Raw genomic sequence first — 16,186 nt, forward strand, 5'->3', positions numbered from 1 at the left:
AATCATAACTTAGCATCAGCAAAGGCAAAAAGTTAGGGGGTAACCATGCCAAGGAGGCATTTCCTTACAAGGGTCTACCGCCAACAGTGTCTTTTAACCGCAAACTGTAAGGTATATTTTGTTTTTGCTTACCCTGAATATGCATTGTCTTCAGTGACATAGTAGCATTGGGGAGTCTGAACCCTTCAGCTCAGCACCACTGTGGCCCTTTGTTACCTTATACTTGTACTGCTTGTTGTCCTTCAACAACTTCTTCAGTATCTCAGTTTCGACAAACTCACACAACGGAACCTTTGCCTTGCACTGCCTCTGTTTCTTCAGGGTTCTCTTTGTTGCTGGACAGCCTGTGTTCCTTCAGTGATGTTTTCTGCAGCTGTGACATGGCATAATGAGCCTACCCCTATTTCTTCCTCATCTTCTGGGTCTTTGGTTGAAACTCTACACAACCACAACAGTGTCCACGCTGTGGTCCTTTGGAAGACAATGGTGACAAATCTTGGGGTTGTTCTTTTGAACTAACTTGTGGCAGCACTTTTGGCACAATCTAAAAGTGGTATGTCCCATTCCCACAATGTAAATTCTCTGATTGTCATAGCCGATGGAGAGTTCTTTAAAAAGCTGTTTTTCTCTGTGGAAAGCTTCTCTTGACATTAGTGCTCTGACCGTGGTTATCCTTCAGGATTCTCCATGTTTGGGTGACAGAACCTCACCAAAACTTTCATTTTTCATGTTCTCACAGGCTTCCAATCCCAACAGAAAATACTGAATCTGAAGATCGTAGCAAAGCATAAAGGCCTTGTGGGAGGACTTGTGACATTCACAGAGGGAAGAAAAGGACACCAAAATGGATTGGGTGTGTGTGTTTTTTCTCTTTTCTGGATCTAACCACTAGATTGCAGAATACACAGCTTGAAATCCAGAAAAGATTCATGCAGCAAATCTGCCATTGCTTGTAAACGTATTTTCTACATCTGTTAGTCTGGTTGACTGATTCGACTGCTGTGTGGTTCGAATGAAGTTTACAAATTTAGTCACATCTAGCCTTTAAGAAATAATTTTCAGATTAGTAAGCAAGGCAAAGCACAAAACAGGAAGGCATGAGCATGATTCTGCATTAAAATTGTCACTTACAGCTTTTTGTTGCTCTTTAAAGTCAAACCACAGTTTCTCCAGTTCTTTGGGAACTGCAGTTCCAGACAATTCCAAAGCTTTGATTATATCACCAGCATACCGCGCTTGATCTTCAGTGATGAAAGTATAAGCATATCCCTATGGAGGATTAAAAAACACAACACAGATCAACAATAAATGTATATGTATTTAAAACTTTAAGCACCATTTATCAGATTTCATCAAATACTGTTTGCATGATGTAGGAAGCTGGCACTGTATATACCATATCAAAATAAGGTATAGTGTGCACTGAGTCCAGGAGTTCTTAACAGAGGCTAAAGTAGATAATACTAATGCTCTCTTTTGTGGGAGTATGGTCGAGCAGAGGGTAGTGCAAACCATTTGTTGTTCACACACAGACAATAGAAGAAGCACACACTCAATGACTTAACTCCAGACCCATGGTGGTTTTTATATAGCAAAACTATCTTTTCGTAACGTACTTTTAGAATTACAAGATTTTAACCTCAAGTAAGTACTTCAACAGATTTGTATTTCACACATGTATCAACCGTACTTTGTTTGAAATCAATGAGTTATACAGTTTTTGAATTATTGGCAATAATCTGTTTTAAAAATGGACACTGAAATTTTCACAAACAGTTCCAGGGGGAGGGAGGAATCTTAGTTTGATTTGCAGCTAACTACAGCACATACAGTTTCAATCTCTGGGTTTTAGGAAGTCCACAGGTTGGGGTTCAAGCTAGCCGCAAACACCCACCATCAGCAACACGGGGGTGGCAGAGGTCAAATTTGAGCAAATTTAACGTGGGCTTCTATGGAGACAGGGGGTACTCTGAATAAGGCCTGCCTGCAGGTAAGTACCCGCTGCTCGGATGGCAGACCAGGGGGATTACAGGAGCACTGGAGGGGCCACAAGTAGGAACCAGACACATATCCTCAGCGGCATAGGGGCAGCCAAGTGTAAATAGGACGTCGGGCTTCCAATGCTGGTCTATTAGGGGACCCCGAGGGTCAGTCAGAGCCTGCAGGCGAGGTCCAGGGGGTCGTCTCGGCAGACCCCCAGGCTGGACAGGGAGGAGGGCTGCCTGCTGAACGTTGGCTGCACTGGAGGTCGGGTTCTCCAAGGCCTGGGGCTGCGGGTGCAGTGTGTCTTTAGGCGTTGGATATCTTCGTCCAGAGCTTCGCAGTCAGGGGGGTCCTCGGGATTCCCTCTGCTGGCATTGTCGTGAAGGGGTAGAAAGGTCAACCCAGGGTGGACACTTGCTTGCAATCACCTGGGAATCCTCTCTAGCTGGGTGGACCACTTTAACACGGGCCGTGGGCGTCGGGTGCAGAGTGGTCAGGACTCACGCATCCAGAGTGAGGCTGGAGTCCTTGGTGGTTGTTTTTTTTTTGGACAGGGTCGCTGTCCTCTGGAGTTCTTGGTCCTTTTGGGTGCAGGGCAGTACCCTGGAGCTTGGCAGAGGTCGCAGGACCCGCTGGACGTGTCGCTGTTCTTTTGCAGGTTCTTTGAAGCGGGAGACAGGCTGGTAGGGCTGGGGCCAAAGCAGTTGTCGTCTTCCTTCTTCTCTGCTGGAGGTTTCAGCTAAGTAGTCCTTCTTCTTGTCAGGTCACCGGAAATCTGGTGAGCTGGGTTCAGAAAGGCCCTTATGGCTACTGTCCCCGTGGGTGCCTACACCCTCCTGGTGTCCACTCCCTTTAAGAAGGGGGGCAGAAACCTAATCCTATTGGTCCCTGTCCTCCAAACCAAGATGGAAGCTTCCGCAGGGAGAGTGTCACCACAGCTCTGGACACCTTAGGGGTGGTTCTGGCTGGAGTGGTCACTCCTCCCTGTTTTCCCTAATTTTCCCACCGGACTTGCTGCCAAAAGTGGGGCTTTGTCCAAGGAGTGGGGGGTGGAAGGGGTCTGGGGCACTGTAATCTGAGGCTTGAGCCTTTGAGGCTCACCGCCAGGTGTTACAGTTCCTGTAGGGGGGAGGTGTGAAGCACCTCTGCCCAGGACAGGCTTTGTTTCTGACCAACGAGAGCACAAAGGCGCTCACCCCATGTGGTCGGAATCTTGTCTGAAAGTGGCAGGCTGACACAAACCGGTCAGTCTTACACTAGCAGTTTGGCTAAGATACAGGGAGCATCTCTAAGATGCTCTCTGTGTGCATTTTTCAATAAATCCCAAACTGGCATCAGTGGGGGTTCATTGTGCTGAGAAGTTTGATATCAAACTTCCCAGTATTCACTGAAGCCATTATGGAACTGTGGAGTTCGTAATGACAAACTCCCAGACCGTATATTCAATATGGCTACACTGCACTTACAATACAAAAGAATGGACTTAGACACTGTAGGGGCATATTGCTCATGCAGCTATGCCCCTTCCTGTTGTATAGTGCACCCTGCCTGAGGGCTGTAAGGCCTGATAGAGGGGTGACTTTACCTATGCCACATGCAGTGTTTTGTGGGCATGGCACTCTGAGGGGGATGCCTTGTAGACTACCTTTTTCTGCCCACCAACACACACAATCTGCAATGGCAGTGTGCATGTGTTAGGTGAGGGGTCCTTAGGGTGGCATAACACATGCTACAGCCCTTAGGGACCCTCTCTGGTCCAGGGCCCTTCGTACCACTGGTACCTTTTACAAGGGACTTATCTGTGTGCCACTTGCGGAAACAATGGTACATTTTTGGGGAAAGAACTCTGGTGATGGTGCTTTGCTCGCAGGATTCCAGCGCACACGCAGTCAAGCCAGCATCAATATCAGGCAAAAAGAGTTTTTTTTAGGGGGGGTGCGGGGGGATAGAGGACTGCAACAAGTGCAATTTTCCTGCAGGATATGAATGTGAGGAAGGGTTGGAGGGGTTGCTGGACCGGCAAGGAGACCCAAACATAGACTGGGCTCAGGAATTGAGCGAGGCCAGTGGTCTTCATACCCCCCCAGAAACTGGCATGCTGTATCCTCCTACCGTGGCTACGGCGGTGGGTGCTTCTTACTCCGTGGTGGTCATTAGAGCAGCTGAGGTCTTTTGCCTTGAACTACCTACTGTTTTGGTCAGGACTAATCCCTCTCCTTCCATTCAATGAAGCCCTCACTGATGTCCTTCTGCGTACTTGGTCCAAACCCAGCACAGGGACTCCTGTGAATAGGGAAGTCGCTCACCGCCATTGGCCTGCTCCGAACGACCATGAATTCCTGACCGAACACTCCACATCTGAAAGCTTGGTCATTCGGGAATCTTTGGCATCTGGCGCATTCCCTTCAGCTCCACCGGATAGGGAATCAAAAAGACTGGACCATCTTAGGAAGATGATGTTTTCTTCCTCCAGTCTGGCACTGCGGTGGGTGAACACTACATTCCTCTTGGGCTGTTATACCCACTCTTTGATGGACACAGTTGCGCAAGTTCAGCCGCATATCCCGTAGAAGGCCCGTACGAACGTCTCCCAGGCTGTTGCTGACGGGAGAGATGCAGGCAATTTCATTATACGATGTAGGCTGGACACAATAGACTTCCGCTTTTTTCAGGGATGTCCAGCAGACCCTCATGAACATGCCCTTTGACGGCTCTCATCTCTTCGGATATAAGGCAGAGTTGGAGCTGGAGAGATTTAAGGACTTTTGAGATAAAGCTCCATCCTTTGGACTTTCCAGTACCCTTCACCCCCAACAGTCCACTTTTCGCCCTTTTTGTGGCCACAGGAGAGGCTCCCTTTTGCGTCCCTTCCCCAGTCACCATGCCACACATGCTGTTCAGCCTCTGCATGGCTGGAGTTGCATAATCCCACTGGCTCGTGGAACAGGGAACCAGAGTTCATCCTGCCTCCAAACCTTCCTAGTCTGTCCCCCCCCATCTCCGGCCAGTTGGCGGCAGGATATGCCATCCCCTGCCCCACTTGGAATCCATCACAATAGACAGGTGGGTTTTGCAGATCGTCCGAAGGGGCTACTACCTTTCATTCAAGACTTCCCCTCCGGCCATGCCTCCATCTTTTGGCCACCTGCCAGAGAATCATTTGGCACTTCTCGGCGAGGAAGTTGCGGCTCTCTTGGCCCATGGGGCCATAGAGAGGGTTCCTGGGCAGAAGATGGCAGTGGTTGTTATTCCCGCTACTTTCTGGTGCAGAAAAAAGACAAGCGCTAGAGGCCTGTCATGAGGTTCAAAAACAGGGGCATGACCAAAAGTCTGTACTGAATGTTTACCATGAAGTTTGCACCCCTGTCAGATACAACCTCATTAGGGAAGCCCACCTGAAGAAGATTCCCACAAGGGTTTTGGCCACTGCAGGAGCTGTAGTGGTCCTAAGGTAAATGGACTTGGGGTACCTGGTGGCATGGTCCACCACCACCAGTATAAACATGTTCCCAGATGCTGTAGGAGGGTAAAGGGGTGAAAAATATAAATCCCAACCCTCTCAAAGAGTACCCCAACCACTGGTAGTGGAATTAGAGAGACCTTTGTAGTGCCACCTGATTTGCCACTGGCTTGGCAGGTGACACAGGAGTGACAAAAGCAATAAAATTGCTTGGTGCTTTTAGATAAGTGGGGCTAGTGAAAGTGTGGGACAAGTTTGTACCAAATCTTCATTTGCCCGAGATTTCCTGCAAAGGGAATGTCATGTGCCCGGGTCAATAAGGACTCCCTAAACTCCTGAGGTATGACCAACTTACTGGTGGCAACAGGTTTGGGGTCCCTAGCCTCTGGGTAAAGGAGACCATTTTCCCAGTAGATCCTGTGGGACCTACAGCAGCTTGCTATCTGAGGCCTTCGAGAAAGGGACAGGATTTCTGTTCCAGACTCAATTCCTCCTTGGAGGGTCCTCCTGCACACAAGAGCTCTGCCGTGCCAGGCCCAGGCTCCTCTGGTGCAGATTCCTCATAGGGGGCAAGATAATCTCACTGAGGAAACTGATCCTCACATGAGTAATGGGTAGAGGAAAATTTTCTACCCTTCATGCCACTCTTTCTGGGAGCTTCCAGGGCCATTATTCCAGGCTCCAGCGCTCCTTGCTCTCCCTGTTTCTTGGCCTGTGCCCTGACAGGGTGTCCAGCATTACTGCATGGGCCTGTAACTCCGCTTAAGCCCAGGCTGAGGTCTCAAAACCATTCCCTAATAGACATTCTAAAGGAATAGAAGACACTACAACATTTTTAGGGCCAGTAACCCCCACCCACCAGCTAAGGTTAAAGACTGCTATGGGGTGGCACTTAGTGATGTTGTGAGTGTCAGTTGCTTGGTAAGTTTGCCCAAGTACAAGTTGCTTAGGAGACACCAGTTTTTCATTCACCATGGTGACACTTGCACCTGTGTCACTGTAAGCCTCTGCCTCAATATCATTGATAAGGGGTGTAGGAAGTTGGCTCTTATATACTATCTCCAAGTGAGAGATAGTGTGCACAGAGTCCAAGGGTTCCCCTTAGAGGTTGATAGTGGCAAAATTAGATAATACCAATGCTCTATTTTGTGGTAGCGTGGTCGAGCAGTAGGCTCATCAGAGGGTAGTGTTAAGCATTTGTTCTACACACACAGGCAATAAATGAGAACAAACACTCAAAGACTTAACTCCAGGCCAATAGGTTTTTATATAGAAAAATATTATTTTCTTAATTTATTTTAGAACCACAAGATTCAGAATTTAGGTAAGTACATAAATTCTAACGTACTTCACACAGGTAAGTATGGAACTTTGAACTCAAACAGTAATGTACACAGTTTTGGCAAAACTTGCAATAAGCTATTTTAAAAGTGGACAGTGCAAAAGTCAACAGTTCCTGGGGGAGGTAAGTAATAGTTAGTTTTCAGGTAAGTAAAACACTTACAAGTTCAGTCTCCGGGGCATAGACAGCCCACGTTGGGGGTTCAAGTTAACCCCAAACACCCAGCACCAGCAACTCAGGGCCGGTCAGGTGCAGAGGTCAAAGTAGGGCCCAAGTAACCTAGGCACCTATGGAGACTAGGGGTGCTCTGGTTCCAGTCTGCTAGCAGGTAAGTACCTGCGTCCTTGGGGAGCAGACGAGGGGGGTTTTGTAGAGCACTGGGGGCACACAAAATACACCCTCCGCGGCACAGGGGCTGCCAGGTGCAGTGTGGGAAGTAGGTGTTGGGTTTTGGGAAGAAAATCAATGGAGAGACCCGGTGGTCACTGACGATGCAGGTAGGGCACAAGGGGGGCTTCTTGGGCCAGCCACCGACTGGGCAAGGATGAGGGTCACCTGCTGGTCACTCCTGCACTGGTAGTTGGTTTCTCTTGGGCCTGGGAGCTGCGGGTGCAGTGCTTTTTCCAGGTGCTGGGTTCCTTTGTTACCGGGCAGTCGCGGTCAGGGGGAGCCTCTGGATCTCCTCAGCAGGCATCGCTGTGGGGGTGAAGGGAGGTCATCTCAGGGTGTCCACGTCGTTGGAGTCTCCTGGGGGGGGGTCCTCTCTGCAGTGTTGGTTCTTCTGGACACGAGCAGGGGCGTTGGGTGCAGAGTGTGAAGACTCACGCTTCCGGAGTGAGGCTGGAGTCTTCTTTAAAGTTGGTTTCTTTGTTGCAGATTTGGGCAGGGCCGCTGTCCTCTGGAGTTTCGTGGTCCTTTAGGTGTAGGTCAGTCCTCTCGAGTCCTCAGAGGTCGCTGGTCCCGCTGGATGCGTCGCTGTGCAGGTTCTCTAAGTCTGGAGACAGGCCGGTACAGCTGGGGCCAAATCAGTCGTCATCTCAGTCGTCTCTGTGGGGCTTTCAGGTCAGCAGTCCTCCTTTCTTCAGGTTGCAGGAATCTGTTTCCTGGGTTCAGGGCCGCCCCTAAATACTCAATTTATGGGTGTGTTTAGGTCTGGGAAGCAGTAGCCAATGGCTACGGTCCTTGAGGGTGACTACACCCTCTTTGTGCCTCCTCCATGTGGGGAGGGGGGCACATCCCTAATCCTACTGGGGGGGAATCCTCTGAAACATGTTGGAGGATTTCCTAAGGCAGGGGTCACCTCAGCTCAGGAAACCTTAGGGGCTGTCATGGCTGGAGGGTGACTCCTCCTTGTTTTTCTCATTATCTCCTCCGGACTTGCCGCCAAAAGTGGGGGATGTGTCGGGGGTGTGGGGGTCGGGGGAAGCATCTCCACTAGCTGGAGTGCCCTGGGGCACGAACACGAAGCCTGAGCCTTTGAGGCTCACTGCTAGGTGTTACAGTTCCTGCAGGGGGGCAGTGCAGGCTTTGTTTATGGCCTCAGAGAGCACAAACGTTCTCACCCCATGGGTCAGAAACTCGTCTCAGTGGCAGGCTGGCACAGACCAGTCAGTCCTGCACTGAAGGATTGGGTAAAATACAGGAGGCATCTCTAAGATGCCCTTTGTGTGCATTTTGTATTAAATCCAGCACTGGCATCAGTGTGGGTTTATTATTTTGAGAAGCTTGATACCAAACCTCCCAGTATTCAGTGTAGCCATTATGGAGCTGTGGAGTTCATTTTGACAAACTCCCAGACCATATATTTAATATGGCAACCCTGCACTTACAATGTCTAAGAATAGACAGACACTGTAGGGGCATAGTGCTCATGCAGCTATGCCCTCACCTGTGGTATAGTGCACCCTACCTTAGGAATATCAGTTTTGCTAGAGGGGTGACCTACTTATGCCACAGGCAGTGGGCTGTGGGCATGGCACCCTGAGGGGGATGCCATGTCAACTTTGCCTTCTTCTCCTCACCCACACATACAATCTGCACTGACAGTGTGCATGTTAGGGGAGGGGTCTCTTAGGGTGGCACAGCACATGCTGCTGCCCTTAGGCACCTTCCCTGGTCACAGGGCCCTTGGTACCACTGGTACCTTTTACAAGGGACTTATCTGGGTGCCAGAGGTGACCCACTTGTGGAAACAATGGTACATTTTTGGGGAAAGAACACTGGTGTTGGGGCCTGGTTAACAGGGCCCCAGCACACTTCTTAGTCAAGTCAGCATCAACATCAGGCAAGAAGTGGGGGGTAACTGCAACAGGGAGTCATTTTCCTACAAGGGGGTACTGCCTGTATTTCCTAATATTACAAGACCAGGCAGCCAGAGTGGCAAGGTCTATGCTACCCTCAGATATTAGAACAGCCTCAGTGGTTTCTCTGACTAGGACAGAATCCACTGCAGTACCCAAGGTGAACCTGGCTACACTCTTGGATGTGGTACAACTACCAGTGCTGTTGCTAGGAGCACCAGAGGAAGTGGCAGTAGTACTCTTGGTGCTTTCTTGGGACAGTTGCTATTACCTGTCCTATGGCCTTATTCTTTATATAGGAAGAACCAAGGTTTGTTTTTTGGAAAAGGAGGAAGAGGATTTGGACCCACTCCCAGAAGAATGTTGTGGACTTGATTAAGATGTTTTCTTCTTGTTCCTTTGGGCACCCCCAGTGAGATTTCTTACTCGCCCTGCTGCAAACCCATTTGTCTGCCTTCTTTCCAAATTCTTAGGGAGAGGTCAGATCAGAGTCAACCAGGTACTGGTGCAGTTTTTCAAACACAAAACTGTTAAAGATGTGCTCTCTCATGATAAGATTGTACAGTCCTTCATGGTCATGCACATTGCTACCATGTAACTAGCCTTCCAGAGCCTTAACTGTACAGTCAACAAAATCTAACCAATCTTGAGAGGCCTAAACCCCTTAGTTGTGAGCCCAAACCCATCAACCAGAGCCTTTTTCAAAACATGGTAGTTTTCTGCATCCTCTTCTCTAACTGCAAAAAGTTTGTCTCTTCCTTTGTCTGCAAAGGAGAGCCACAGGATAGCTGCCCACTGCCTTTGATGGACCTTCTGGACTTTATAGGCCCTCTCTAAAGCAGTAATCCACTCATGGACGCCATCCCAGGACTTGTTAGGAGGGACCATCATGCTGAGATTCCTGGAATCAAAGGTGCCTTCCCTGACCCAGGACTATCTGACGCTGCCACCATGGGGTTTGAACCCCAAGTTCCTCCTTTCCCATCTCTAATATAATTAGGCCGATCTACCCCCAGGAGGGCAGAAACCACTAGACACCAGGGGCAGAAAGTCTACTAGGGAATACAAATTTTTTTTTAAAAAAAATTAAAAATAGTGTGGTGGTGGCTACCAACCAGTATGGGCATGGTTATGCCCCCCACCCCACCAAATGAAGGGGTAACAGTCTTTCAGCTCTCCCCCCGCACACTAAAACATCTTATCCCACGGCAAGCAAGAGGACATTTGATTATATGAGGTTTTGGTTTAACATTTGGCCCATGAGAGCTTGGCTAACTCTCAAAATCGTCCCACTTGGAATGGTGAGGGTTGCACTTTTTTGACTTTGGGATGCTGCCATGAAGGAAAATCCACAAGACCTAAACACATCTGAAAACTAAACATCTGGGGGAGTCCAGGATGGTGCGTTTCACATGCACCCCGAACCATTTTCTTTCCCGCAATGCCCTGCAAACCTCCAACTTTGCTGGAAATCACACATTTTTCACACATTTTTGTGATGGAACCTTCCGGAATCTGCAGGAATCCACACAATTCCTACCACCCAACATTGTCTCATCTATACCGATAAAAATTCTGCCGCACCTATCTGCCTAAAAATGTTTTTTTCAATCTGCCCTTTGTGACCCACATTGGTTCTCCCTCAATTTCAACATGTTTTTGGCTCTTCCTTGTCACAGGCACTTGGCCCACCTACACAAGTGAAGTATCATTTTTAACGGGAGACTGAAGGGAACGTTGGGTGGTAGGAAATTTGTCCCAGTGAGGTGTTCCCACACAGAAATTAAGGAAAATTTTGATTTTTTAAAAACTAAATTTGAGGTTTGCGGAGGATTCTGAGTTAGAAAACATTGGGGGATCCACGCAAGTCACACCTCCCTGGATTCCCTTGGGTGTCTCACACAGAAAACAGGTAGTTTAGTATTTGATCATTTTGATGTCTCCACATAGTGTTTTGGGGCATTTCCTTTAGCGGGCACTAGGCCTACCCACACAAGTGAGGTACCATTGGGAGACTTGGGGGGTACGCTGGGTGGAAGGAAATTTGTGTCCAAAACTTTCTGTCACCAAAATGTGAGGAAAAAGTGTTTTTTTGCCAAATTTTGAGGTTTGCAAAGGATTCTGGGTAACAGAACCTGGTGAGAGCCCCACAAGTCACCCCATCCTTGATTCCCTTAGGTGTCTAGTTTTAAAAAATGCACAGGTCGGGTAGATTTCCCTAGGTACCGGCTGAGCTAGAGGCCAAAATCTAAACCTAGGCACTTTGTAAAAAAAAAAAACACACGTCAGATTTCAATGTAAAAATGTGATGTGTCCATGTTGCGTTTCCTGTCGTGAGCATTAGGCTTACCCACACAAGGGAGGTACCATTTTTATCGGGAGTCTTGGGGGAACACAGAATAACAAAACAAGCGTTATTGCCCCTTTTCATGCTCTAAATTTGTTCCTTCCAAATGTAAGACAGTGTGTAAAAAAGACGTCTATTTGAGAAATGCCCTGTAATTCACATGCCAGTATGGGCACCACAGAATTCAGAGATGTGCAAACAACCACTGATTCTCAACACCTTATCTTGTGCCCATTTTGGAAATACAAAGGGTTTCTTGATACCTATTTTTCACTCTTTATATTTCAGCAAATGAATTGCTGTATACCAGGTATAGAAAGAAAACCCATTGCAAGGTGCAGATCATTTATTGGCTCTGGGTACCTAGGGTTCTTGATGAACCTACAAGCCCTATATATCCCCGTAACCAGAAGAATCCAGCAGACATAACAGAATATTGCTTTCAAAAATCTGACATCGCAGGAAAAAGTTTCACCTCAATTTCATTATTTTTTTATTTCAGCTGTTATTTTCTGCTGGAAAATCTTGTAGGATCTACACAAATTATCCCTTGCTGAATTCAGAATTGTGTCTACTTTTCAGAAATGTTTAGCTTTCTGGGTTCCAGCATTGTTTTCACACCCATATCTGTCACTAACTGAAAGGAGACTGAAAGCACAACCAATAGTAAAAATGGGGTATGTCCCAGTAAAATACCAAAATTGTGTTGAAAAATTGGTTTTTTTCTGATTCAAGTCTGCCTGTTCCTGAAAGCTGGGAAGATGGTGAATTTAGCTCCGAAAACCCTTTGTTGATGCAATTTTCAGGGAAAAAAACACAAGCCGCCTTCTGCAGCCCTTTTTCCCCATTTAAAAAAAAAAGAAATGTTCGCTGTATTTTGGCTAATTTCGTGGTCTCAATCAGGGGAACCCACAAACTCTGGGTACTTCTAGAATCCCTAGGATGTTGGAAAAAAAGGACGCAAATTTGGCCTGGGTAGCTTATGTGGACAACAAGTTATGAGGGCCTAACCGTGAACTGGCCCAAATAGCCAAAAAAGGCCTGGCACCTGAAGGGGAAAAGGCCTGGCAGCGAAAGGGTTAATACAGCCACAGTAACTGCTTAAATTAAACTGTTATGTTTCTGGAACAGCAGTAACCCAAAGCCATCTCCCTGAATCCTCACTCTTAACCTAGATTAGCAATCACGTTTCAAATTATGCCTATCTTGGAATAGCCCTTCAATTACAGAAAGCCAGTCTGATATAAGATTTAAGTGGGTTGCTTTATGAAAAGCTTCCTTCAGAGCTGTTACCTTATGTTCATGCTATTCAAGAAATTAGAAAGAAATCTAGACTGGAAACTTAACTAAATTGCCTGAAAAAGCATGTCCATTGTTTGGTGTAAGGACTGTCAAAACGTCATGGGTCTATAGGAACAATCATTTTTAACAGTGGAATGAGTGATGTTTTAGGCTTTGGAGATGGTTGAAATTAAAATTGCCAATCATCAGAACTGGCCTTGTAGTATTAATTGCTAAATTATGAATCTGCTGGACCGAAAGTTCAGGTTCTTTAATACAGCCACAGTAACAGCTTAAATTAAACGACTGTAGTTCTCTTACAGCAGTAACCCAAAGCCATCTGCCTGAATACTCTTTTAACCTGGGTTAACTTCCAATTTAATGCCCAAGAAAAAAAAACATTGTTTCACCCATGTGAGCAGCGTTCGCTTTGGATTTTTAAATTTAAGATACTTCTCTTGGCAAAAATAAAAAACACTAGGACTGAAGGTGTATGTCCAATTAAGGGTTGTACAACATTTGCACTCATTAGATAAACCATTATTAGCTCGTAATAAAAGATTAATGTCCACAAACATGAAACACAAATATATCAGATCAGCCATTTCCCAAAAGGTTTCTCAGGAAACTTTTTTTAATTTTTTTTAATTACCACTTTGTGTTCCTCCCTAACCATTTTCTCTGAGAATTAACATTTCCTTGAGTGTGGCTCCCAGAAGCAAATTGACAGTCATTATCTTTAGGCCATAATTAAAGCCCATATTAGAAGGTGCCATGTAGGCAACTGAAGACTCTACCTCTAAACGAGAGGAGTTCCCCCACCTTTGCCGAGCTCAGTAAACTACCTAAGTGAATGCAAATGATAATTGAACATAAAGAAATAATTGCATCAATCTACGAATCTATTATGCAACTGAGATTACTGCTTTCTCATCCCCAGACATTGCTCCCTCTCCATGTGTACGACCTCTTAAAGGGAAATTCCTGCCATTGCCCTTAAGCTCAACAATCCTCTAGAAACACGGTGCCTTGATATTGCATAAAAAATCTCAATATCAAAGCCCGAACACTCAGCCTAAACAGTTGTAAAAGGTAGAGTTATAGAATGAAACATCTCGATATATATTAAAGAAGCTAAACATGGCACATAGAACCTATGATTTTGGCAGTATTTTTCATTTCTGAATTTGCTAAAAACTCATAAGCCTTTGCCACCGACTAAACAAATCTGGAAGCAACCTTTGTAAAACACTTTCAATTTAGTCTGCTGAAATAGAGATACTTGAGCACAGCTGATTTGAGATCGCACATCATCCCTTTCAATTCTTTCCTGAGACAAGCTGAATGTCAGAATAGTCATGTCATGTCAGAATACCCCTGGAACCTAAAATCATCTATCCCAAAAGGTCTTTGGTAAATAACCTTAGAAAGACTTTGCTCTTTAATTTAGTGATTGGCAAAGTTCACTGGAATGGCATCTTTGACTTGGGATCCAACGCACTTGCACTATTTAGAGATCAGGAGAGATATTGGGGAGAATGTGTTCTTAAATCAAGTTCTCAATGAGCTGAATTGTCCCACCCTCTATTCTCTTTTTCTCTGGTACAATCAAAAAGCAAATGTTTGATTGTCAAGAATGGTTTATTAGCGCCTCAAGTTTATTTCTGAGTGAAGACATTTCCTTAATGTCTGAGGAACCATTCTGTTCTACAATCAGGAAATTTTCAAGATCTGGAACCCTCTGTTTTAGTTGACTGAATAAAGCAGAAAACTAAGGGAACTTCTTGTTGATATTAAAATGATCATGAAGAAAAAAAATGTTTCAGATTGTGAAGCCTTCTTAGCTCTAATTTTGAACAAAATTAACTCTAATAATTGATTGGGAATCATATGATCAGGTTGAGCCCCCAGTATTTTATGCCTAGAAACCTGTTTGTTGGCAGTGGCCTGTAGCCTTGTAGACTTCATAGGGAACAAAGGGTCTCTTGAACTAGCAATGCCACCCCATCATTTGACCGGCAACATTGACTTGTCCTAAATTTATCCTGGTCAGACTCCATCCCCATATTTACAGCTTCCCTATCCACCACATGCTTTAAGGTCACTTCGAGACACTGCATACGCATAACTAAAGGATAGATTTGACAAATACAAGGATCTGTCCCTGACTGAGGCATGATGAACTGTGGTGTTGACTGTGTATGTGAAATACTTAGTTACAGGTCCACTACAGGTTGCCTGTTTGATATGGTTTGTAATTATTACCAAAGAGTAATGGGCTTAATTGATCTGCATTATTCGCAGTTGCCAAAGAAGAATATGGTGTATTATGAACTTCAGTAGGATCCCTCCTTTTGTCTGGGTTAAAGATAGATTAATGCTGCTTTGATCCCGAATAAAGCAAGCAACAGGGTGGGGTGTGCCACGTCAGCTTACCCAGTGTATACTGGGACTAATTCCCAACAACCCAAAAAAGACACTGTGTAGGCAATACACAATATTGGGGCTTACTGTGGCAAAACAATGTATAACAATAAGCTGGTTGACTCCACGACCCTCACGGCCAAGCGGTCACTGTCCTGGAAAAGAGACTTGAGTGGGCCAGGCAGAGGAGCCACATATGAGAAGATTGTGCAGAGATGCGAAAGCGGCGAATGCCCTGGTAGCCTGGGGTGCAGTAAGTCAAGCATTACTGTAGCCCCCTGGAGTGACCCGGTTGGAACTGGGGAGAGGGACGGGGGGGGGGGCATAGAGATGGTACCTGAACATGAGTGAATAACAACACTTGAATTACTGTCTATTAACACCAGAACTATAAACAGTTCTAAGAACAACCATTAATGAGCAATAAGATACTTGAAAGGAAGATTGGGGGGGGGGGGGAGGGAGGGTGATTTCTATAATGTTTTGTACAAACTAAGTTTATGTTGTTAAACCTTGCAGTATTTGTATGTTTCTTTTTTAGGGGTCCATTTAGGCTACTCCCAAGCTGTTACCTACTGGTGATTTATCTGTTACACACTGATCTGCACTTATGTTATACTGGTGTATGATGCAGATATATATCTACATTTGTTGCTCATGGATCCCTCTTTATATTGCACTGTACTGTGCTTTAAACTACAAATAAATAAATATATAAAAATGCGGATTAAAAAAATATATATATATATCCTTAGATGTTATTTTCTACTATCAAATCCCTCTAAAGGCCAGAATTTTTTTTTAAAGGCCTCACAGGCATTTTTGACCAGGCGAAGAGAGATACTTAAGGCATAGTTCTTCATAAAAGAAAAGAAAAAGCCTAGTGTATGCCACTTTCAACAAAATAAGAGAGATCATTAGCCCACTGAATTAAAAAATGTAGATAATGCTGAACGATATGTTATTTAAGTCCTAGCCTCCTCCAGATAAACTGCAACAATGGTCCCAGCCAGAGTGAAAATTTAACCCCCCAGAGTGCCAGCCCCCCC

The 16,186-nt window shown here is 45.8% G+C and overlaps 1 protein-coding gene across 1 annotated transcript in view; it reads right to left on the reverse strand.

The window, feature by feature from the left end:
• Positions 1-16,186, reverse strand: part of DDX46 (DEAD-box helicase 46) — a 669,293-nt gene that overhangs the window by 180,552 nt on the left and 472,555 nt on the right. Inside the window, exon 17 of the mRNA XM_069199247.1 lies at positions 1,132-1,269. Coding sequence (XP_069055348.1) covers positions 1,132-1,269 — 138 coding nt within the window. The remainder of the gene's footprint in view (positions 1-1,131; positions 1,270-16,186) is intronic.

The sequence above is a fragment of the Pleurodeles waltl genome, chromosome 7, assembly GCF_031143425.1.
Source record: "Pleurodeles waltl isolate 20211129_DDA chromosome 7, aPleWal1.hap1.20221129, whole genome shotgun sequence".
NCBI classification, from domain to species: Eukaryota; Metazoa; Chordata; class Amphibia; order Caudata; family Salamandridae; genus Pleurodeles; species Pleurodeles waltl.